The sequence below is a fragment of the Somniosus microcephalus genome, chromosome 13 (genome assembly GCF_052327205.1).
Source record: "Somniosus microcephalus isolate GS21.2 chromosome 13, FLI_Smic_1.0, whole genome shotgun sequence".
Classification (NCBI taxonomy): Eukaryota; Metazoa; Chordata; class Chondrichthyes; order Squaliformes; family Somniosidae; genus Somniosus; species Somniosus microcephalus.
In genome coordinates, this window is record NC_140999.1 from 29,928,524 (window position 1) to 29,954,729 (window position 26,206).

The following is a 26,206-nucleotide window of genomic DNA, read 5'->3' on the forward strand; positions in this document are numbered from 1 at the left end:
TGAAATTTTGTCACGGCAAGCATTAATGTACCTTTTCACCTGGTCACCAGGGGCTTGACCTCAGCAGGCAACAGAAGCTCAACACATTGAAATTTTGTCACGGCAAGCATTAATGTACCTTTTCACCTATCTTGTGACTTGCCAGTCACGACAGCAGAAAGTAGAAGCCCACAGCAGATGGGAAAGACAAGCAATTGATGGCAACTTGCCCAGCCTCAAAGTCCTAATCAGCATGAATGAAATTATTCTTTAGATTACAGGCTGCCAATCCACACAAACCAATGGAAAGGGCCAGCTAAAAATTGGGAAGACTGAAGCATGAACTTTAGCCCCCACCACAAATTCCACACCCTCACCGCCAACCCCTCCCTGGCCACCGTCTCAGGGTGAACCAGACTGTTCACAGCCTTGCGTCCTATTTGGCCCCAAATTGAGCTTCCGACCCCATATCCTGTCCATCACAAAGACCGCCTCCTTCCACTTTTGCAACTCCACCAGCCTCCGCCCATCTTCCACTGAAACCCTCAGCCATAACCATGTCACCTTTGGATTCAACTATTCTGTTGCTCTTCTGGCCGGCCTCTGCTTCTCCACCCTTCGTAACTTAACTCATCCAAAACTCTGCTTGTCCATCACCCTGGTTCTCGGTGACCTACATTGGCTCCCAATGCCTCAAATTTAAAATTTTCATCCTCGTCTTTAGCTCCCTTCATTGCCTCACTCCTGCCTACCTCCGGCACCTTCTCCAGCTTTACAAACCCTCCCCCAAAATCTCTGTTCCTCTGACTCCAGCCTCTTCTACATCCCCTTTCACCGCACATTTGGTTCCCGTGCCTTCAGCCGCCTGGACCCCAAGCTCTAGAATCCCTCCGTAAATCCCTAAACTTCTCTACCTCCATCTGCTGCATTAACATCCTCCTTAAAATACACCTCTTAAACCAAGCTTTCGGCCCCCCCTCCCTAATATCTCCTCTTTTGGCTTGGCTTCCATTTTTTTTATTCCTTACACCTCTAAAGAACCCTGAGGCTTTCTTTATATTAAAGGGGCTATCTGAATGCAAGTTGTCGTCATGCAGGTGGGCAACCCACATCTCTAGACTAGTACCCATCATTGCGGCTTTTTTTTCCCTCCATCAATTCATCACACATGTAGGCATTGTGTTAACAGAAACATAAGAATATCATAGTACTATAAGTGCTGGCAAGTGAATTTTGTTGGAAGAAATGTGTTTTTGATAGAGGAATTTTGCAAAGATTCCGGCCCACTACTAAACTGCATGACCATGGGGGAGGTGGAAAAAGAGAAGGGGATGGCAGTGGGTTAATGGCGCAAGCAGACTGCACCATGTTTGCATGGCACAGGCTAGATGGATCAGTTGGTCTTTTTCCGTCCTCCTTCTTCATATAGTTACATGTAAATACTTGTTCACTTAGTAATTCCATACTATCATGGCTGATGAATAAGAGGTTGCAGGGCCTGAAAATGCAGTGTCTTCTACTTCACAGTGACATTCAATCCACTTATGGCAAGCAGCAGCCTAGAATATCCACTCTAGGGTATTGAGTTTGAATTAACTAAAACAGTATACACCAGGTAAAAAACACAGCACAAATGAGCAGCAAGTTCAGGTGTCAACAAAGGAGTAGAAAGTAGTTGGCCAGAAGGCTCGCTTCAGGCCATCCTCAGCTGATAAGCTCCAGGATTGATGTCATTCAGAATGCGCATACAAAAGAATATAGCTTTCTGCACAACAACAATTCTGTATTTGTGCAGTGGACAGCTGTACGGATCTGCAGTCCACCCTGGAGTGCATGATGCCTACAACTTTAACTACAGCAGAACCCTCCCCCTCCCCAAACCCCACAGAGCTGCTACAACTGTGGGTTCTCTTTGGAATATCATAACTGATGTTAGATGGACTTTGGGCTCCAATATCAGCGAGTTTGTTCTGTCTGGATTCACTATGCCGGGGAATTGTCTGAACGGTACCCTGATGCAGGGCTTCAACAATCTCAATGCAGCCCAATGATCTGCTCCCATATGGAGAACATGCTGAGTAAATGCCCAGTTGCAGAGGCATGGCAAGATATAAGGGGCGTATCTCTCAGGCCAACTCTACATAATTTCCAATGCACCTATGCAGAGCCAGATTTCAGGCAGCCACCACAGTAGAAGGCATGGCACCAGTAGTTGCAGGACCGTTTTATGACCCAGAAGTTAGAGGCAAACAATCACCCCAACACTTAGAGATAACTGCAAGTCAGTCAAGTTACTTCCTTCTCTCAAAAGAGTAGCACCCAGAAGGAGCACTAGATTAGGCAAAAGGATACAATCTCCACACACAGTCACAAAGTGAAAGGCACTGAAGTGTGGAATTGGATTTGGACTTTGTGCAGAGTTAAGTTGCATTGGGGCCATGTTTCCACAGTAGATGCAAGCACAATGGTTGAGGTGAAGTAGAGTTAAGATGTAATTTGAGTTTTGTGCGCCAATTCATTGGGAACATGATACTGTAATGCATATACAGGGGCGACGTAAAAGCTTAAATGGAATGATGCACTTATAAATTTGGTTGGATTTCTCAACCTTGCTGCAGCTGATTACTTCAGTGTCTTCTTCTAGGCCTTCTTGACTTTCGTCTTACTCTTGGCTGCATGGTGGCTCCTCTTCTGATAGCATACTAATATCCCTTTGAACACCTCAGCTTGGCTATTCAATAGGACACCTCCAGAACTTTCCAGACAGCTAAGATCAGCTAACTCAACACAAACTAGGGATTGAACCTGGCATCTTACAGGTCTGGTACTCAAGGTTACTTCATTAGTCATTGCATTACCTGCTAAGTTATCAGAGTGTTGCTTTGGTATTTTTTTTAATTTTTTTTTTTATAAATAGCGCAGATCTCTGCAGATGTTCCAAATTACCTTGTGCCATATGCTTTCATAAATTCACCTAACTGAATGGGAGAAAATTAGGAATAACCCTTTGAGTTTCAGAGTCCTCTGTAGCCATTTCTCCCCAGTACTCCATATTTATTTAGTAGCTTTTCAATAAAATACATTTTTAGCACTGTGATAACATTACCATTAGCACTAGTGCTAGGACCAACAATAATCGTGAGAACATGCTCTTAATTTACTAAAAAGCAAGGAGTAATAACATTTTTTTTTTTTTTTTATATAAAAGGAATGCATTTGCAGGCACCAAACATTTCTTCCAGAAACAGTTTAGACTGGTTACTGCTCTTTGGGGTATGATTCAGTCAGTGGTATACCAAATTTCTTTTTGGATTAGCAGTTAAGTAGAGTACTTTGAGCAGAAATAAGTCACCAGTTTTATCCATGTGCAGTTGGATTAAGTAAGTACTGCGAACAATAACAGTAACTCACATTTTTTTTTATAAACATATGACACACAACTAGATTGACTGAGTAAATTTTACAAAATGTCCTATGAATACAATATAGCAGACTCCATGCAAAGGAGATCAATGGATCAGTTTATATCCAGAGTTCAATTTTACACATTTTTAGCTGCGTAATGCAAATCTGCAATCTGTAATGGGTTACAGGTTAATGGCACAGTCTCCCGGTTACTTAAAATGAAGGCGATGGTCCATTGAGACTAATGCATGTGCATTTAATGGTGTGCAGTTAGTAAAATCAAATGGATAGAAGATTTATCTATTTCACTTAGGGTTAAGTCTGGTCAAGAAAATGCTACTGTCTTTTGTTACAATGAAAATGAATGCTACTCTGGCGGAGCCACCAAGGGTCTCAGAACAATTAGTAATAATCCCTTTAACTACAGTGTAGTGCAGCCACGGACTGCACCTTTAAACTGCCTGTTAACTGTACTGTATTGTGTTTTCCTGCACTCCACGTGATGACGTCATGACGCCGATCACGTGACCGCCAGTGGCGCGAAGAACGCAATGACGTCATGACATCAGCTTCCAGAATCTTCCAGTAGTCGTCGAGTGCCCAGCAAGCGGAGTAGACCTGTGTACCGTTTCTCCTGTAGTTTCCCTGTTAACTTCGTTGTTCGTTAAAACCTGTTGATTTGATTCGAGTCGAATACCTTATTCAGATAGGAACCTCCGTTCCTACATTGGTGACCCCGATCTCGTCGGACAACTTTCGTCGAGGATGAACACGAACGCCGTCACCCTTAAACTGCCGCAGTTCTGGGAACAGCAGCCAGCAGCATGGTTTTTCCAGGCAGAAGCACAGTTCGCTCTCCGGGAGGTCACAGCGGATTCGACCCATTATTATGTGGTTTCCGCTCTCGACAGTGCCACGGCTTCGCGGGTCGTCAGCATCCATGGTAGTCCACCGAAGGAGGGCAAGTACGAAGCGCTTAAAGCCCGTTTGCTACAGGTATTTGATTTTAATAAGTCGGAGCGGGCACGCAAGCTTATTTCCATGCCCAGCCTCGGGGACTCAAAACCGTCAGAACTGATGAGTCAAATGCTCACGCTGTTGGGTGCGGAACCCCAATGTTTTTTATTCCGTGAGCTTTTCCTCTGCCAGCTACCCGACCCGGTGCAGGCGGCCTTGGCCAACACTGCCATCACAGACGGTGCTGAACTCGCTGCAGAGGCAGACAAGATATTTACTGTTACTCAGCAATGTTGTGCAGCCACAAGGTGCTTTTCCCCCACGCGAGCGAAGCCCAGCCCTCCCCCAGCGGGATGGTGCGCGTACCACGCCCGTTTTGGCGCCAAAGCTCGATGCTGCCGGCCTCCTTGCAGTTTCCCTCAAGAAAAAAAAACTCCAACAAGCCCGCGTCCTCCCGGACGGACGACAAGGTCTGAAAAGCACGGCAAGTTGGCTATGGCGGTGGGCTCAGCGGGCAAACTAATTTACGTTACGGATTCCGTTACGGGCCGACGATTCCTGTGCGACACTGGTTCACAGTGCAGCATCCTGCCAGCTTCAAAACTGGACCTACTATCCGACGGCCATGGGCCTTCCCTCGTGGCAATAAACGGCGCTGCCATGCGTACGTTTGGCAAACGGACGGTAAACTTAACCTTCACCGGTCAGCATTTTGTCTGCGACTTTATTACAGCTAAGGTCTCACAGGCCATCCTGGGAGCTGATTTTTTCTGTGCCAACGGTCTGCTGGTCGACGTCCAACACTGCCGACTCATTAATGCGTCCACTTTCCACGCGGTGCCCTGCCACCGCCGTGTCCTGGTCGGTGGCCTGTGCGGTTCCGTCGCAGGACGGATTTACGCGCCTGCTCGGCGAATTCCCGGAGCTCACCAGACCTACTTTTTCGGCTGCTGTCACACGGCACGGGGTGGAGCACCATATCTCCACGACCGGAGCACCCGTTTACGCTCGGGCACGGCGATTAGAAGCCGGCAAGCTGGCAGCCGCAAAGGTGGAGTTCCAGACCATGGAGCGCCTCGGGATCATCCGGCGTTCGGACAGCCCTTGGTCCTCCCCACTGCATATAGTACCCAAAGCAGGCGGCGATGGCGACCTTGCGGCAATTACAGACGCTTAAATGACGCCACGACACCGGACAGGTATCCTATTCCCCACATCCAAGATTTTTCAGCACATCTGGCTGGCAACTCTATTTTCTAAAGTGGATCTCGTTCGTGGATATCACCAAGTTCCGGTGCACCCTCCAGACGTCCCCAAAACGGCAGTCATCACTCCGTTCGGGGCCTTTTTGAGTTCCTCCGCTTGCCATTCGGTCTGAAAAACGCAGCTCAAGCATTCCACCGGTTGATGGACTCTGTCTTACGAGATCTACCCTTCATTTTTGTATATTTGGACATCCTAATAGCCAGCAAGGATACGACAGCCCACATGGCCCATTTACGTACACTTTTCGCCCGGCTCAGCCAACATGGCCTTATTGTCAATCCGGCCAAATGCACATTTGGAGTATCCAGTATTGATTTCCTGGGACACAGGATTACCCCAGAAGGCGCCGTCCCGCTAGCCACCAAGGTAGAGGCAGTTACCGCATTCCCGCGGCCTCACACAGTCAAACCCCTGCAAGAGTTCTTGGGGATGGTAAATTTTTATCATCGTTTCGTCCCCAAGGCGGCCCGGTTAATGCAACCTCTGTACGAAGCACTAAAAGGAAAGTCGGGCAAGGATGTTCTCACTTGGACACCGCAAATGGACCAGGCGTTCCGCGATACCAAGGCAGCGTTGGCGGATGCAACTATGCTAGCACACCCATTCCCGGGCGCGACTGTTGCCCTCACTACGGATGCCTCCGACTACGCCATCGGAGCAGTTCAAGAGCAGTGGGTCGACGGGGGTTGGTAGCCGTTAGCCTTTTTCAGCCGCCAACTGCGCAAGAACGAGCGAAAGTATAGCACTTTTGACAGTTACTAGCCCTGTTTTTGGCCATCCGGCATTTTCGTTTCCTTCTAGAAGGCGGTCCATTCACTGCATTCGTGGACCACAAGCCGCTCACCTTCGCCATGGCCAAAACGGCGGAACCTTGGTCAGCTCGGCAGCAGTGCCACCTCACGTTTATATCCGAATTCACAACGGATTTGCGGCACGTGTCAGGCAAGGATAATCTCGTGGCGGATTGCCTTTCCCGGGTTCCAGTCCAAGCAGTACACCTGGGCATCGATTTCGTCGGACTGGCAGAGGATCAACTGGCAGACCCAGGAGGTACAAGCGTTTAGGACCACGCCTTCCAGTTGGCAGGTTGCAGACGTGCCGTTTCAAGCGGCGGGAACCACGCTCTTGTGCGACACATCCATGGGAGTGCCCCGGCCCATTGTTCCGGTCGAATGGCGCAAGAAAGTATTCCAGGCAATCCATGGGTTATCTCACCCGGGGATGCGGGTTTCTCAACGGCTAATGTCCCGCAAATTTGTGTGGAAAGGCATGCATCTGGACGTCCGGGACTGGACAAACAATTGCGTCGAATGTCAAAAATCCAAAGTCCACCGTCACGTCAAGGCTCCAGTGGCCAACTTCCCGGTGCCTGAGCGCCGTTTTGACCACGTTCACGTGGATTTAGTAGGTCCCCTTCCCGGGTCACGTGGATTCACACACCTCCTGACGGTGGTAGACCGGACCACCAAGTGGCCAGAAGCGATTCCCTTGGCCGCTACCACCGCAGCAGACGTCGCCAGGGCGTTTCTTTCATCGTGGGTGGCTCGGTTCGGGGTGCCATCGGACATCTCCTCGGACTGCGGTCCGCAATTCACATCAGAGCTGTGGAACGCAGTGGCACAAGGCCTGGGTACCAAGCTGCACCATACCACCGCGTACCATCCGCAGGCGAATGGTCTGTGCGAAAGGTTCCATCGGTCTCTCAAAGCGTCCCTCCGTGCCAGCTTGAGGGGACCCAACTGGGTGGACAGGCTCCCATGGGTGATGCTGGGCCTCCGGACAGCCCCAAAGGAGGATCTTCAGTCTTCATCGGCTGAGCTGGTTTATGGCCAGACACTCAGTGCCAGGTGACTTTCTCCCTCCACACACCGAACCATGGTCTGCAGCTCAACAGCTCCTACTACATCAGGAGGCGGCTAGGAATTTCCTGCCCATCCCAACCTCGCAGCATGACCTGCAGAGGCCTCACGTCCCGACAGAGCTCATGAGTTCGGACTATGTCTTTATTAGACAGGACGGTCACAGAGACCCGCTCAAGCCGCCGTATACCGGACCTTTTTGTGTCATCACATCAGGGGAAAAGTTTTTCCACAGTCGAAGTCGGTGGAAAGTCCGATGTCATCTCTATCGACCGGCTCAAACCAGCCCACCTAGATCGGAGTGAGCCTGTCATGGCTGCCCAACCGCCTCGCCGCGGCCGGCCGCCAGACCAGCCGTGCACCAGCCCACCGTCGAACAGCCCGATTCGGCTTCAGACGCGCCTGCACCTCGGTCTACCGTTTCTGCCTCGCCCAAGACGCCGCTTCTGCCGCAATCTGGCACTGGTCCGTCTACTAACGCCCCGTTTCCGCTGCCTGAGTTTCGTCGCCGTTCGGCCAGGATCATTAAACCTCCTGCTTGGTTGACAATGGCCGTTAAAGTGGATTCTGGGGGGGCGCCTGTGGCGGAGCCACCAAGGGTCTCAGAACAATTAGTAATAATCCCTTTAACTACAGTGTAGTGCAGCCGCGGACTGCACCTTTAAACTGCCTGTTAACTCTACTGTATTGTGTTTTCCTGCACTCCACGTGATGACGTCATGACGCCGATCACGTGACTGCCAGTGGCGCGATGACGTCATGACGTCAGCTTCCAGAATCTTCCAGTAGTCGTCGAGTGCCCAGCAAGCGGAGTAGACCGGTGTACAGTTTCTCCTGTAGTTTCCCTGTTAACTTCGTTGTTCATTAAAACCTGTTGATTTGATTCATCGAGTCGAATACCTTATTCAGATAGGAACCTCCGTTCCTACACTACCTCATTGATGAGAGACATTAAAATTTTAAAAATGACCTTTTTACAAACACCAATAAAGAATAAGTCACTTAATATTACTATTAATTTATATATTTCAGACAAAGTCAGCACTGGAATAGGTTGAGAAAAAAAAGCTTTTGAAAGCTGAATTCTCTGGGGGGAATTTTAACTTGGAGGAGCGCATGGGTTTAGGTGCCGGGGGTGGGCAGGGGGGGGGGGGGGGGGGGGGGGGGGGGCGGGGAGGAGCGTTAAAACTGGCAAAAATGCGAATGCATGATGAAGCCAGCTCCACCTCGAGTGCGTTAGGCTGCATATATGCAACTTTCTCAGGAGAGGCAGTTTGCCAATTAATATAGGCTAATCGCTCAATTGGAGCAATATTTCAACTTACTTTTAAATTTAATGGTGCGTGCACAGGTTTCCCGGTCTTCCTGAAACTTAGCTATTCACAATATATATAAATGATCTAGACGAGGGAACTAGGTGTAATATCTCCAAGTTTGCAGACGACACAAAGCTGGGTGGGCATGTGTGCTGTAAGGAGGATGCAGAGAAACTCCAGTATGATTTGGACAGGTTGGGTGATTGGGCAGATGCATGGTAAATGCAGTATAATGTGGATAGATGCGAGGTTATCCACTTCGGTGGCAAAAACAGGAAGGCAGATTATCTGAACAGCAATAGATTGGGAAAAGGGGAAGTGCAACGATACCTGGGTGTCCTGGTGCACCAGTCGCTGAAGGTAAGCATGCAGGTGCAGCAGGCGGTTAAGGCGACAAATGGTATGTTGGCCTTCATAGCGAGAAGATTCGAGTACAGGAGCAAGGATGTCTTGCTGCAGTTGTACAGGGCCTTGGTGAGACCACACTTCGAGTATTGTGTGCAGTTTTGATCACCTTATCTGAGGAAGGATGTTCTTGCCATGGAGAGTGCAGCGAAGATTCACCAGGCTGATACCTGGGATGGCAGGAATGACGTATGAGGAGAGATTGGGTCGATTAGGCTTATATTCGCTAGAGTTTAGAAGAATGAGAGGGGATCGCATTGAAACTTATAAAATTCTAACAGGACGAGACAGACTCGATGCAGGAAGGATGTTCCCGATGGCGGGGGAGTCCAGAACCAGGGGTCACAGTCTAAGGATAAGGGGTAAGCCATTTAGGACAGAGATGAGGAGGAATTTCTTCACCCAGATAGTGGTGAACCTGTGGAATTCTCTACCACAGAAGGCAGTTGAGGCTAATTCATTAAAATATATTCAAGAAGGAGTTAGATATATTTCTTAAGGCTAAAGGGATCAAGGGATACGGTATAGAAAGCAGGGACAGGGTACTGAATTTGGATGATCAGCCATGATTTCATTAAATGGCGGAGCAGGCTCAAGGGGCCAAATGGCCTACTCCTGTTCCTATCTTCTATGTTTCTCCAGTTAAAGCAAGGCAAGAGCACAATGGCAATTGAGGGGGCTGAATCAAACTCATGGAAATACTGCAATAAATCCTCAGTACTCTCAGTTGCTTTCTTACCTGTTAGTGGGAAAAGGTTTGTTCACAGTACTTCTGCTGAGAAATTACTTTCTACACTTGAGTTTTTCAGAATCACAGCAGGATGGGTGCGTTTTGGTTGCCTTAGATTGGACCTTGGACGAGGACCAATATGACCACCAGTGCACCAGCACTCCGCTCGAGAGATCTGCAATGGCAGCAGCAGAGGTGTGCAGCTCGCGGAGGCAGTACCCGCAAGGCAGACGCCGAGTTTAGTTTACATGTCCGAACAGCAGTGTTTCGGGAGGCTCAGGTTGTCGCATCAGGTGGCGACAGACATCTGCAGCTTCCTAAAATACCTGCTGCCTGCGGACCATGCTTTACCAGTGGCTGTCAAAGTCACCACCGCCCTCAACTTTTTAGCCTCCGGATCCTTCCAGGGGACTGCCGCAGGCATATCCAGGATCTCCCAGTCGACGGTCCACAAATGCATAAGACAGGTGACTGATGGCTTGTTTGCCAGGGATGGCAATTATGTGAACTTAGCCTGCGATGATATCAGTCAGAATGAGTGGGCCCTCGGGTTTGTATCACTGGCTGGATTCCCACAGGTGCAGGGCATCATTGACTGCAAACACATGGCAGTCCAAGCACCCACATATCAACCCACAAAAATATATTCATGCAGGTGTGCGCAAGACTCCCAGGGAGCTGCCATGATGTTTTCGTACTGCAGCAGTCAACGCTCCCTGACATCTTTGGACATGTAAGCAGACTTAAAGGGGTGGCTGCTAGGAGACAAGGGATACCCACTTCAAACTTGGCTGATGATACCTGTCAGAAACCCAACCAATGAAGCTCAATAGCATAACAATACACGCCAAATGACCAGTAGTTGTGTGATCAAACAAACCATCAGTCTGCTGAAGATGCACTTCAGGTGCAGAGACAGATATGGAGGCGCCCTTCAGGAAGCACCAGCCAGGGTCTCCAGAATGGTCGTGGCGTGCTGCGCTCTGCACAACATTGCACAGCAGCGCGGTTCGGACCTGCAAGAGGAACAAGGTGCAGAGCTCAGATCCAAAGAAGTGGAGGAGGAGGAGGAGGAAGGGGATGAGGGTAATGCAGCACTAGCTGCTCACATTGCTGCCCGGGATGCCCTTATTAATGCAAGGTTCACTTAAGCTGCACCAGTGGGCCGATGTCAGAAGCACATGCAACGGCTACTCTTCCTGCCACGCCGCCACACCCTCCTCCCATTTCCCCCCACCCCCCCCAAACCACCCAACCTCCTCTGACACAAAGCAGTCCTGCAAACAAACAACCACCCCTTGCACATCCCCATTGATTCATGTCTTCCCATTCATCATCAAACAACTTAGAAGGCCACTTGCCACCCAGCAACCAAGAATGGGCAAGACGAGAACGTGGTGCAAAAGAATAAAATTTATGTGCTTTAACTAAACAGAAAGTTAACATATCACACACCCATGTGCATACCCTTGCGATACTACAAAGCCGTCCTCTTCCTTCTGCTCCTATGTGATGCAACTTCTGTGGCTTGAGCAGAGGTAGAGACAGACTACTCAGAACCCTCCTCTGGCTGCTGAGATGCTCTTGGCCGACAACCTCTGGATTTTGGAGCCCGTGAGGGCCCCGCCAAAGACTGTTCCACCTGCACCTCTGCAGGGGCAGACTCGGGAGACGAGGCAGCATTAGGGCTGCTGACTGAGGCCGGGGTAAGGGGGTGGGTGGGGGAGGGCAACGGGTGAGAAATGGAAGCGCTTTGAGTGGAATCCCCACTTCCATGTCCCGTTTTGCCATCATTCCTCTAATGGCCCAGCCACATTTCACTGCTACCATTCTGCTGGAGAGCACTTGGTGCAGACCAGTGCGGCACTGTAAGGCCAAGGCTAAAGAAACTGTCATCCTATTTAAGGAGGCAGACATATTGTCATCCAGAGTCTGCATAGCCGTGGTCAAGGTGTGCATGGACTCATTTGATTGGAGCATTTGGTGTTCCACAGAGCTGGCCACTCCATTCATAGAAGAACACATCACAAGGCCCTGCGACATCAACCCACTCATGCTTGAGGTGGACTCCTCCATTCGCTCTGCAATCGTGGTCAGTGTACTTGGAAGGCCATCAGTACATTGCGCATTCTTTGCTGCTGCTCAATGATTCTCCTTTTCAATCGACAGCCCCTGGGGTACCGCATTTGTGTCCAGCTAAGCAGAGCTCGGAGAGGGCTGTGCCCTCAGACGCAGACTCTCCACTGCTATCCCTGCCACCACCAGCTGTTCTTGCTCACTTATGAAATGCGAGTTAACAGGTGACAACCCAACTATCTATCTAACTGGCCACACTGAAATGCAAATCTCTGAGCTGGTGCATGGTATGCATGAGTCCTGCAACAGTGCGTCTGCAGAAGGATTTAGCTCCTCTGAGGAATCATCGCCCACGACCTCCACTGACTTCTGCTGCACACGTGAAGGCCCTGTCAGAGATAAAAGTATGAATTAGTACTAGCAAGGTAACAATGTTGCAAGTTATCATTATGACCATGATCAGGCTTTACTTGCTATTGAAATCAAGTCAACATGACTGAGTGCTGTATGACATGTGGCTCCCCGTCTCCCTATCTCCAATGGCCAGAGACATCGAAACTTCACTTATCTCCAGTATCTCCTCCTCTGCACTTGTGGAGGCCCACCTCCAGTTCGCTCCTTCTGTTATGCGCTCTCTTCTCCTGAAACGAGGGAAAGAACAGACCTATGAGTGACTGTAATGGCATCTGTTCACCCAGTGGATGCAGTGCAGTTGGTGATGGTGACTAGTAGGGAGAGGCATGAAATTGGATATGGATGAGTGGGAGTGGTGAATGGATAGATGGGGATTGGAGGAAGTGCATAGAAAGAAAAGGATGGGTGCGTGTGCAAGGTAAGCGGGTGTGAGGAGTGATGTGATGGAGTAGGCTTGAGAAGGCAGAGTGAGGGGGTGGGTGATGCGCACAGCAGGATGTAGGTGAATGTACAACTGTACTCACCTTTCCTGACCTGGTTAGGTCATTAAAAGTGCTTCCTGCACTGAATCCATGTGCATGGCACAATGCTCCTGCCCTCATCGGCTACCTCCTGCCACGCCGGCTTGTTATCAGCAGCAGGTTTCTTCCTCCCATTGCTGGGGAACAGTATCTCTATGCGGCTCTTCACCGACTCCAGCAGCACATCAAGGGAGGCGTCATTGAACCGCAGCACAACCTTTGCCCATCTGGAGTCCATCGTCATACTTTTGTCTTGTTTCAAACTCCAACTCCTCCAAATTCCATCTTCCGATTGACCCGTTAAATACTGGAGTCGAGATCTCGTCATGCTGGTCCTCATCACGCCTGCTGCTGTGCAATGGATGCCAACTCCGAAAGCAAAATGCTAATGAGCTGGTTGAGTAAAAATGCCAATAACAGACGCGTTATCGGACCCCTCTCCCCGACGCGTCTCAGAGTTAATATTGGGGCCTCTGTTTCTTAAAAGGCTAAATTTCGTCAATGCCAATGAAATGTTTGGCACTCCAAACTACTTCTGCACAATGTGTTGGTTTTGTTGTTGCTATCTTGCTATATTCAAGCAAATGATGTAGGTCAGTGTCATGTTTCACAATCTTTTGACCAATTTTCCACAGAAAGGATTTGAAAAATAAGTTACTTTTTAATGTTGCGTTTTTTAAGCAAAGTGTATTCTCACATGATCAAAAAAGGGCACCTGGATGAAAGGTAGTTAATATGTTAAAAGCAAGTTGTTTTCCCCAGAAACTAAATAATATGCAATTCATTATCATGCCTTTTGATCGAAAAACACATCACACCCATTTTGTTCAAAAGTCCTTTGATTCCTGTCTGTCTGAACGGCGGAGATAAAAAGATACAGGCTGGGACACAGGCTGACAAGAGGCTTTTTTGAAACAGGAAGGCTGTGAGGGCAGTCAGGCTTGTTAAAGAAGAAAGTTGTGAGAGCTTTCATGAAGTGAAAAGGTTACAAATACTGGAGGACCGTTAGAAGCCATTTTGTTTAAGTCAAGTCAGATGGTTCACTGTTGTGGGCTAGAAAGGAACGTTCTTTATTTTGCATTATTCTATGAAGGTATATTGTACAGGTCAAATTCCAAGGTCATAACAGTAAGATAAACATACAGAAAACTGTTAAGTAAAGCAGCTGAATGATTTGTATCTGGTCTGCTCACCAAGAGCTTACTTGGTCAGCCTTGAAGAGATTGACGAAGTATAAGTGTAAAAGGAGCAAAATCTGGATCAGGTCACAATGTTACACCCAAGTCACACTATCGTACAAGCAGAGATAGGGCAGTGAGAGTCAACTCCCAAAGAAGTACAGCCTGCTTATGGAAGCAACTGGCGCTATTGTATTTGAGAAGGTATCTACGGCAAACCTGGAATCGTAAAACTGAAATAAAATGCTGTAATCTATACTGAAGTCTATTTTCATGTAGCTTTCATATTTTGATATGTTTGTTTGCTGTTGCTGTAATTTGTTTTGTTGTAATATTATCCACCAACAAAGCCAATGACATGGACTATGATTATAAGGAGTAACTAAAAAATAGTAAAAGGTTGTATTTTAATTCAGGTAAAGTGAAAAGATGTGGCCCAAGCATCAGTGAAGCTGAGAGAAACACACAATGCAGCTGTTAAATCAAATACTATTAGTCTAACATTAGATAACTTTAAGTTGTTCTTTACACTGTTAACCACGCCTCCTCAAACACCTTACTCCCATGAAGCTGACCATGGAGCTGTCCTAGCATGGCTCCATTTCTAACTATCCAAACACAGCGAACACATCTCCACCAATGGCATTTGTTCCCCTCCCACCTGTCACCCTCGGGGTACTCCAAAGGTGTAACCTTGGCTCAATCTTCCTTATCTACATGCTGCCCCTCAGCACCATCTTCCATACGCACAGGGCTAGCTTCCATATGTACTGTGACGATAGACAGCTCTACCTCACTACCACTTCTTTCGAACCCTCGAATGCCTCCATGCCAACTGATCATCAGATTCTGGATGAGGCACAACATCTTGCAGCTCATTGGAAAGACCAAAACCATTGTCTTTGGCCCTCACCACAAACTCCACTGCCTTGCCACTGACAATCAGCCTCCCTAGCCACTCTTCTAGTCTGATCCATACTGTTTGTAATCTTGGTGCCTGCTCGACCCCAATCTGAGTTTTAAACCCCACATCCATTCCATCAACAAGAACGCTTACTTCCACCTCTGCAACATCATCTGACTCCCTTACCCCCACCCCATCCACCCACCTCCCATGCCACAATCCTTCGGTTGCTGAAATCCCTAATGATGCCTTGTCATCTCCAGTCTGAACTATTGCAATGTTCTCCTTGCTGGACGCCAATCATCCACGCTTCAAACATCAGCTTGTGCAAAATTTTGCCATTTCTATTTTGTGTCACCAGGTAGTCCCACAAGCCCATCACCCTTTCTTTGCTAATCTACACTGGCTTCCATTCTCCCAACACATTAAATTTTAAATCCCCATCTATAAATCTTCTTCCGACTCCGGCCTCTTCTGCATCCTCCCTATTGACGATAGAGCCTTCAGATGCTTTCAGTCCTATTCACTGGAGTTCCCTCCCTCCACCTCTCTGCTTTTCACTCTCCAGATTTAAAACCGTTCTTAAATCTTATCCCTTCAACACAAGTTTTGGTCACTCCTCTTAATCTTTTCCTTCTTGGCTCTATGCCATTCTCTTTTGTTTAAGCGTACAGGCACCAGTAGGCACGTATTAAAAGTTTTATTAAATATTTAATTTGCTAAGAATCTGACTAGTGTACACCGATGAAACTAGTAAATGGTTCAGTACAGTTTTTTTTTAAAGTTATTTTCAGTGATTACTCACAGGTGTAGGATTGGACACCCTCATTAAAAATGTTTATTTTCATGATAAACCCATTTTCAGCTGTATTAATAAAACTGCACCAGGTTACCATTCAAATACATCAATGAATATTTTTTTTAATGCAAAGGGAAAAAAAAAACGATTATGCTCTAGTACGCTTCCCGATTGCGCCGATTCATTGAAGATTTTAAGTTTGTGACTATGCAAGAGAGTTTGGGCAGAAACTTGAACCATAACTACACTTCAGAAAAACAGCGCAATTTATGCCAGTTTCCCGATTGTGCCCAAAGCGGAAACTCTACGCAAGCATCTTTTATCCCGGGCTACATCAGTTAGCAGGTTATTACCTAGGATGTAGCTCTACTAGACTACCAGTCTGAGAGTACTAAGTGCAGGTGCTACAACCTCAGTTATACTGCAAGCTGTGCCTTCCAAGCTGCCCACCAGGCGAGAGCTTTGCAAAAATATACTTATATGTAAGTGCAATGCCCAACTCTTTGGCAGCTTTATTTAATGTTAGGAGAGCAAGGGTTGCAGCGTCCACTTCCTCATAAGCTTAAAAATACTCAATACTTAGTTTATAAAGTGCCCAGGAGAACCAATGGGCTGTCTAAGCATATTTTTAAAAAGGCGAGAGTTAAACTCCACCTAGAGATCTGGACCCAATCATGAGTTATACTGCTACCTTCACATCAATGTGCACCTGAAACCACTTTGCTTTGAAGCAATAGTGACAAAAAACACCACTTACACTGCTTTAATATTGTGTTCAAGAATGTCTAAGCCCCTAACTGTATAAAGCTAAGATAATTAGCAGTCATATTCACACCTCAGTCCCCAGGCGCTTTCACCCTTCAATGCCAATGCCTTTCCATACTCTGCTGCAAAAAATATATACTCTCTTCATCATGAAATGGACCGTGTCAGTTTTCAAGGTCCCCTCCACCTTACTACCTTAAGTCATCCTACCTACCAACCTACCCAAGAATTGTCAAAACTCATCATCACTAGAATAGTTGCTGAATGGAGAATCAAGCAGCAATGGGTTGTAAAGCAAGAATGATAGTGGCTTACTATTGCTTTGCCACAAGTATTCATAATATTCAAAAGTAATTTCCAAACTGGGACAGGTTTCCACGAGAAGCTCCTTTTGTTTAATGAAAATAATTCAAATCCAAGCCATTGAAAATAATTCAAATCCAAGCCATTGGAAATAATTCAAATCCAAGCCATTGAAAATGGTAAACTGATCCCGTTGTAATATGTCATAGTTTCTAAGAGGAAGAAGCAAGGAAGAGCAGCTGCAATACATCACAACGCACAATTGGTTGCACAGAATAATATAAATATGTTTCTCAATACATATCAGAACTCAGTCATCATCCTACTTTATTTTTATAGGATCCTGGAAAGGATTACTATTCATGAGTGACTGTGTGTGGGTTAGACATTAATTTGAATATCTTTACAACTAAGGTACATTGGCTGCTACAGTGTATGTGGACAGATAGGTCTGTGAACAGTGGGAACACAAACCAACATCATTTCATTTTATTCAAACATGTGAGATCATGTTAGTGCTATTCCCATCTCAATGTTCACTTTAGGTATTGTATCAACTGAGGTACATGAAAATAGTTATTCTGACAATGATTAATGGAAAGGTTAGTTTATATTGTAATCTTAATGAAATAAAAACACAGCTGGGCTAATAACAAGAGTATTAACTGTCATATCTTAAAAGCTTCCATTAAATCTGATCATCAAGGCTACTGATTTACAGTTTTCATGTGACAACAGATAGAACTTTATTCCTCAACACAGTGGTAAAAATGACTGAATCAAGTAATAAATACACAATTTGGCACTGCTCACTCACTGTAAAACCAGTGGTCCTATATGGTAGCGTCAAGTAGTTGTCATTTGTCAAGTAATTCAATGGCCTTATAAGTTCCTGAATAACCAGCTTAACCCTAATGTTTTTATTGCTGATTAGTACAGGGTAGCTAAACATACCTACATTAACTGGTTATTGGACCTATGACATATTACAAGGGGATTGGACATGTATGCAAACTAACTGTCTCCTGTTTTGATTTTAATAAAGTAGAATGCAGATTCCTTTTTATTAAAAATTGATGAGTCTTATTCTATAAATTAATAACTATAGACTTTCAGATACCATTTGTATTCAGTGATACTTACAGCACTGTGAACCTGGAACAGCTAAAGGCCTCTCCTCCTCTTCTTGGAATGCATACTAATTTTTAAAAAAAGGTACCATCAAACCTCAAATATTACAAGCCACAGCAACTTGTTAGCACAAATGTACTGAACTCTACTTATACCATGTACTTCAAATGTTAAATCTCTGAAGGCCTTTCATTATATGCCATTTACTTCAGCATAAAGGCCCAGATTTTGCGGTCAACGGTGAAGGAAAGGCGCTTGCCGTTCACCTCGCTGACAGCTGTCCACAATGATTTTGCGGACCTCTGAGCGCAGGCTTGCTCTAATCTGGTGTTTAATCCAGCGCGGCGCCCTCTACAGGGCATCTGTGAGCAGGGCAGGAAACAGCAAGGCTCTTCAACCAGATTGAAGAATCTTCACAGAGACACGTATGGCTGGATTTTATCAGCCCTAAGGTGGGTTTGGAGGTGGGACTGCTGGGAAAGTCAAAAAAAATGGGAGTGGGTCTCTAACCCGCTCCCAACCCGCCTCCAACCAATCTTCCCGGGAGTTGGGTCCCCGATTTGCACAGGGACCCTACTCCTAGCAGCAGGAAGAGGATTATAGCCACTTAACTGCCCGTTAACAGGCAGTTAGGAGGCTTTTTCCAATTTTTAGACTTGCGCTGCGGGCTTCCCAATGTTGAGGAACCCCGCCAGGGTAAGTGAGGCGTGCTGTGGGTCTGTTGTTATGTTGGTGTATAGATGACAGCTGCAGAAGTGGTGTGAAGGATGCAATGGGACACTGGTGAGTATCAGAGGTAAGGAAATGTTGGGAAAGTCATTTTTAATGTGTTTAGATTTTTCTGTAGGTGACAAGCTTTGAAGTGTTTGTGTGGCCTCACCGCAATGGGAGAAGTGACAGATCGCTTCTGTATCCTCACTGCAGCTGCCATCTGTTTCATCTTAAGGAGAGTGTCACTGGAGAGCCTGGGTTCAAGGGCTCACCTGTGTACAGTGATTGTCAGTGTTTGACAGCACCTCAATGCTGTCAAACGCTGTCAAATCATGTCAAAAATTTATGGTTCATGTGCCTTTAAGAAAGCCGGCAGATGAAGTGTCATCAACTGACGTCATCTGACACCGGCTTTCCCTTAATTGGCCAGCAAGCCCGCAGGGTGGGCTTAACAAGACCAATCAGGTGAAAATAGCGTTTGTGCGTCGGATGTCACTGGGGGCAGGACTAGAACCTGGAAGGCAGCAGTCCCATCCCCAATGCGTCTCAGTGAGTAAAATCCAGCCCGTGGAGTCTAAACCAGGAAGTATAAAGCAGGAAACATAAAATAGATTTAAATCATGTACAGAAAGCAAAATTAAGATTGGAAAGACAGATGGGATTAAAAGAGAGATAAATGAGACAGTCAGATAAAGTTTTAAAAAATTAATTTAATTCTTATTTTTTTTAAATCTCCAGCACTAATTAACTAAGGAATGAGACTCCACGCTTATAAAATTTAATTTTCAGGGCCAGAGGGGTTGTTTGGCAGTAATTATCACTTATCACACTTAAAAGTTTACTTACTCCGGAATGCACCAGCCCCAACTTTTTCTGGCGTCTTTAGTGGGGAACGAGTAGGCAAGTGACCCAACTTCACGCTATTGCATTGATTTCAATGTCAAGACTATCAGCAAGGTTCTGCTATAACGTGGCATGAAGGAGCATGGGATCTCTGACAGCAACCTAAGGATTTCCGTGTTTCTCGAACATGTGCGGACACTGGAAGTTGCTGTCCGATTTATTTCGTTATAAGAGTGAGCAGACAGTCTCACCATTATTCCTATCGCAAAATCCGGGTAATAAAATGATGCAACAGTTCAACCCAAAAGAAGGATATTTTCCTTTAGCCCTCCAAAAGTCTTGCCAGGAGTGCAACATTAAGTACTTGGATTGCCAAAATGATAAGATGTTGTTTGTGTTTGAAATTAAAGTAAATAATTAAATTTTCTTTGTCTTAGTTTTAAAAGTCAAAAATTGGGGATATTATTGAATCCAAAGATTTAATCCTGATTACATTGCCTGGCAATACAAGTTTCCCTATAGTGCTAGGGGCTAATTTTTAAAAGGCGGTGCATCCGAAATTCAAAATGATCCAAATTTTTCCCAGTTTATTTCAGAAGTAGGTGAGTTCTATAGCACTTGAGTTTCCAGTGATTTACTAAACATAGTGATCATGTCTGTAAATTCAATTTCACTGTATTTAACACTTACATCATCGTGATCCCTCATTGCATTCAGTTGCTCCAGTTTTTTGGCCCAGTATCGTGCCTCTTCTTCTGGGATATCTGCAATGCAAAGTACAAATTTTCATCTATATTTGAAGAAATGCTTAAACATCAAAATGTATATATTTAGAAATCACTACAACTATTCAAACTATTTCAATAACAATGTTAACAAGAGTAAGTGCAATTAGCCATTAAAATATGAAGTCTAAATGTGATGCAAACTTCAACTATCTTATTACATCCAAAAATCAAACTAGATATAATCGAATCTCATTATTACAAATTCGGCACACACAACGTTTCCTTGTAACACTTTCTGTGCACCACGTAGTAATTTCATTGTCAGTACAGGGTTTTAAAGCCTCAATAAGCTGAACACCGGCAATTAAACCTATTTTACCTTTACCCATTAATTTAAGGTAACTGGGTTCAATTATTCATTTGACCACTTTGAATTATTTTAATCATCAATACTTGTTACTCAAAAGTGCCTGGTGGTTCCCCAATGGAGTTGTGATGAGAAAATGCAGAGTTCTAATTCTTTGAGGTGCATTTCATTTTGTTCTATTTCCATCACATTTTGTACACAATTCCAGGTGTTTTGTGTAATTTCATTTTTTTTTTATTACATACAAATGCTATTTTATACTAATCATAAACATGAATGAAAAGAAAAATATTGGAAAATTGTTCGCAGCCAATAAAATCAGTTCAAGCCTTGCTCATTTTGGCTACCAATCTTTTCAGACACAATGCAGCAAGATGGAGTTGGGTACTGGAATCTGGTGGGGACAGATAATCTAAGAGTTGGTACAAATGTCACAGATGAAAGAACTGTAGTGCTGAGGCTAGGGGCCAAGGTCAGGAGGGAGTGTGGAGGCTGTGGCTTGAAGATGTCACATAGGATGGAGTGAGCAGAAATGGTGGAAGCCTGGGAGGGTGTGGGCAACATTTGACTGGGGACAGGGTTTGGAAGTGATTTGACAGCACTCAAGGTAGAAGGGGCTGATACTTGGCAACACAGGGGATGGTGGGGAGGGAGGGAGGACAGTAGCACTGGGTTTCAGTGGTAGTTGTAGGGATGGAGATGAGCAATAGTTTAGAGTTGAAGGTAGATGACTAAATAGGAGGTTTGAAGTCTGTTAGAAATTAGGGGTACCTAAAATGTATATGGTTATGCAAATGAAATTGTGATGCAAATAATACTGTGTTTAGTTGATTATATTAGAGCTCGAGATAAAGTGTCTTCAGACTAGTATGAGAGTAGCTGGATAGATGCCTAAAATTTGCTAATGTTTTTAACTCCCTGCGGATGTTAAAACATTCCACAGAGTAGCAGTCACATATGGCCTTGCTTCCCAGGCTAGCTGTCTGCTGTTTGTGTGCTAGGAAGGCAAGGCTGTTAAATGGATCTTAAATTTGGCCAACTAAGGACCAACACCTATGTTTCTTCCATTATTCCGAATAACCATAATATGATGCTATTTTAGGATTTTGTCTTTGTTTAACAAAATTGCTTGCTAAAATGTGTAAGTTAACCAGTGCGTGAGAATAGAATAGAGGATATCTTTGGGAATTTAATGATTAATTTCACGGCGCAATAGACTGATAATGAATTGAAATAGTTAGTTGCACAACTGGCAGCACAAATAGCTCTGAACAATGGGACCTCTGACTGGAGAAATCTGAAAGCCAGCCTGGTATGTCTGAGTTAATATGAGTTCCATGGCCTAAACAAAGAACTTGACATACCATTGGGCACCTTGTTTTAAAGAGAACCTCTATAGGTTTATTGGTCTTGTCTATATTCTACCCCAGGTCCACCCCGAAAAAGAGAATAAAAGACCTGAAAAGCCCCTAGTGCAAATGGTGGCATGGAGAGCTCCTGAGAGTGGATCCATGCTGACTCTGGTCTAATACTCGTGTAGTTCAGAAAGAGAGAGAGAGACGAAGAGCTGTTTGTGCACGCCAGCCGTCTGTCCGACTACTTGTCACGGTCGTATGTTTTTGCTGTATAACTAGTGTGTTATATCCGTCTTCAACTCTGATTAAACACACCATATTGGTTGCAGTCGACCCTGATTATTTGAAAGGACCAGAGATAAGTTAATATCGTACAAGACCAACTCAAAAAGATCACAAATATGCCAACTAGCATGGAGAGGGTATGCATGAGCAAAAGTCCCAAAACAAGCAGTAAGGGACACTGACACAAACCACAGAGTTCCAAGATGTATTGGCATGGAAAGCTCAAGTAAAGAAGGCAAGCTCTAGAATAGAGTATAAAGCAAGCCTAAAGCCAGAGAGGGGGACAGGCCTTTGTGGGGGAAATTGTTGGAGCTATTTATAATATGGCAATTGCAAGTTTTTGAACATGTTTGGCAATTTGTTTAAGAATTGTTTACTTTTTGTGCAGTTATGATGTTTTAAATTTTAATTTTATTTGGGTTCCAACATGGCTGCTTAAGAGTTTAAAATTAAATCAACAATTTGACTGGTTGGTTCTGTAGTAGTTATTGATTGTTCATTGGTAGCATTTTAGTGAATGGAAAATTTTAGTCATGATTTTTTTTTTTTATAAAACAGTTGTGTTTTTTTGCTTAGTCTTTGTCAGTGGAACATTTGATGCAATCTCCATGGCTCACTTTATAGGCAGCAATTTGTGATTTTTTTTGGCAAAGGGATATTTCAGCCAATCAGAATTTTTTGCCCTACAAATATTTCCCAAACCATACGGATATATTTTGCCCTATGGATGCATGCCGGACCCAAAACTTTTTAATTGTATACATTTGTTTAGGCCAATAAGTTGACTAGCAAGTTATTTCTGAGACAAATGTAACACTGTAATTTGAAAAATCTGTAGCAAACTACACCAATCAATGTGTAGTGACAAAGTAATTCTGGCTTATTTGTATAACAACTTCCATTTTATTTTATTTCATTTCCAGTTTAAAGTAGAAAATAGAAAAGTCATGAAATAGGAAAGTCATGAAAAGAGTATTTCCATTTTCTTTGTTAAGGTCTGGACATAGTTTATCAATCCTCATTTCACAGTTTTCTTTTTTCCTGGCGATGCCGAGTGCCATAAAAGCAATTTCAGTTATGGATTTTTGGAGAGAAAAACATTATTTATTACCCGTTAGGTGGATCTTCTCCACAGGGATTTTCCTTAAGCTAATAAATTAGATGTCTATTGTAGTACAGCTAGACTCCTTTGGCTAACAGCCACAATGCAAGATCTAAACAGCAATTGCTCCGGGGAGTTGGATAGGCATCATGTGTACTGTATATACGGTTCTAGATTTGGGTTACATTCTCTTTTACTGAGCTATTTCGGATGGAACACTATTTTAACTTCTCTTTCTCCCCCCCCCCCCCCCCCCAAACCAGCGAACCAGAGTGGAGTGCATTTTCCACTGGTTTTCAGCTTTTAAATGGTCCCAAATTTACAGTGTGTCATATACCTCTACTGTTTTCCACCTTCAAATTCGTCTCCAAAAGTTCTTTTTTCAGTTGAGCAGCTAAAGAAATTAGGCAGCATTTCACACCTCCTTAAATCTGCTATTCATTGCTAGGTCTGCTATTGATCAATTTTTGTGAATTAATAAGCACTGCAAATGATGGCGTGATTCAACCATATTAAATTGAATAGAACATTCGGCACCTTGCTGTACTTGCTATTCTGTAGAGTGTCTGACTGCTTCCAAACCCTACAGCTGATTTTGCAGTATAGTTGTAGTGCTAATACATAGATCACAGTCAGATGTTTGAAAAATGGGCTCCACATACATTTCCCTCTATATAACAGTATTTTATTTTGGCTACTGAGAATAGCATTATGTTAAGAGAGCAGTGGTGTTTCAGTTTGAACTCTGATGGAGTGGTCTATTTTTCCACTATACGATTTTTTCTTTTTAAAATTATGCAATTCCAGATTAGATTATTGACCAGATGTTATGAATTGCTCTCAAACTGCACTCCTCAGATACATTTTGCAATGACAATAAATTCTTGCTTTTTTCTCATCACTGAACTAAAAAGATCAAAAGGTCGTATATATCCCAGATAATTTAACACCTACATAAAAAAGTATTTATTAATGATCATTTCTGTCCCTAATAATCAGCACAAGTACTTGTACAGTCTTCATTAAGCTTTAACTAGGATTGTGCAGTGTGTATGCATTTTGCATGTCAGCAGTTTTGCGTACAGCAGTGAGTTATCCATTTGTGGAACTTAACATGATGAAAGTGACGTCGTTGACCAGCAGCAATCGCTCTCGTTCAGTTTTCTTCTGAAAAATTGATTTTGACTTGTGCAGTTATTAATAGCTGTCAAAAGTCTCCAGTGCAGTATTTTAATTATATGCTGACATTAAATGAACTCTAAGGAAATTAACTTCACTAGGTTAGGATCAAGTGGGGCAATACATTATGCAATAAAAGCAGCCAAACAATGGATATAGTATTACTCTCTCAGGCCACCGATAAAGCAGCACCACATCTGTGTGAGGCAATGGATCTCTCACTCCCTACATTTCTCTCTCTCTCTGGCCTTAATTTTCTTTACCTGGGCAAGTCGGGTGTGGGCAGTTGGCATGGCGGGTCGCAAACCTATTCTTGCTTCCATCCCGCTGCAGAAATCGACTTTGCACTAATGGGGCCTATTAAGCCCGCCCTGCGCAGTACCCAGCCTTATTAAATGGTACAGGTCTGATGAAGTCACTGATGACGGGTTTTCAGCCGGGATATTTAAAGGAGCCATGGCCACATTGCATTTGAAGGTTCATCTAGGAGTGTGCAGTCACTGCACTGGAGGTTTTGATTGCTCCAAACACTTGGAAACATGGCTGCACAGAGGCAGAGGGCTGCACCCAGGTTTTCCGATGACTCCCCCATATGCTTGTGGGGGGAGTCAGCATGCATGGAGGTCCTCTTCCCTTCAAATGGACAGACGAGACCTCCCCAGGAGAGAGAGAGCCTGGCTCCAAATTGCAGGAGGTGAACAACAGGGTTGTGTTCAGGAGGAACTTGGTGCAGGGCCGCAAACGTTTCAATGATCTCATTAGATCAGGAAAGGCGAGTACAAAGCCACACTCAACTTCATCCTGCTGTGCCTCTCATCACATCCCCATCACTCTGCCTTCCCAACCTATGTCCTGCACATCCTTACTCACACCAACATACCTTGAACATCCACCCATCCCCCTCTCTCTATCTACATTATCACTTCCCCATCTTACTAGCCACCCCTCACCCTAATGCAATCATACCAACTAACACACAAGGCGGCCAGTTGGCATTGCCACCCCAATCCATCATAGTTTCCCTCTAAAGATGTAACCCATCCATTCCTTACACTCATTCCATCACTCTCAGTTAAACTTTCCCTCCTTGCAAGAAAAGAGCGCACAATAAAAGGGAGAGAACTGGAGGTGGGCCTCCATCATTTGCCACCCTCACAACAGCAGAGGAGTCTGCGTTAGAAGTATCGGGAATGGCCAAGCAGTTGGAGGTGGGAGACGGAGTGAGGGGGACATCTCAGCAACCTGGTGACAGAATTACATATTATACAGCCACATGGCATACATCAGTCACTCATATGGGGACTGATGCCATCAGCCACTGAATGGTCATCATGTGCATAATGGTATCTGTACCCATTCTTCATATGGCATATCTAACTCATCTCTCTACTCTTCACGGGTCCATCAAGAGCGTTGCCCCCCCACCCCCAAACTGTCCAGGAGAAAAAGGAAGACAACTCCTCAGAGGAGCCTCCAGCCTCTGAAAGTGCAGCGTCACCAATCATAAGCGCACCCAGCACCAGCACAGAGATACACACCTCGATGGGTCGCACGCGAGATAGAGTAGTGTTGTCACCTGGTCTGTCACAAGTGACCAAGAGCAGATGGTGGAGACAGGGACAGCAGTG

The 26,206-nt window shown here is 45.0% G+C and overlaps 1 protein-coding gene across 1 annotated transcript in view; it reads right to left on the bottom strand.

Annotated features, from left to right (window-relative positions):
* The window catches only part of LOC147108174 (protein unc-13 homolog A-like), a 470,724-nt gene that overhangs the window by 296,787 nt on the left and 147,731 nt on the right, over positions 1–26,206 (bottom strand). Inside the window, exons 6-7 of the mRNA XM_086004706.1 lie at positions 20,253–20,326; positions 18,021–18,075 (exon numbers count right to left, since the gene is read on the bottom strand). Of these exons, the coding sequence (XP_085860832.1) occupies positions 18,021–18,075; positions 20,253–20,326 (129 nt within the window). The remainder of the gene's footprint in view (positions 1–18,020; positions 18,076–20,252; positions 20,327–26,206) is intronic.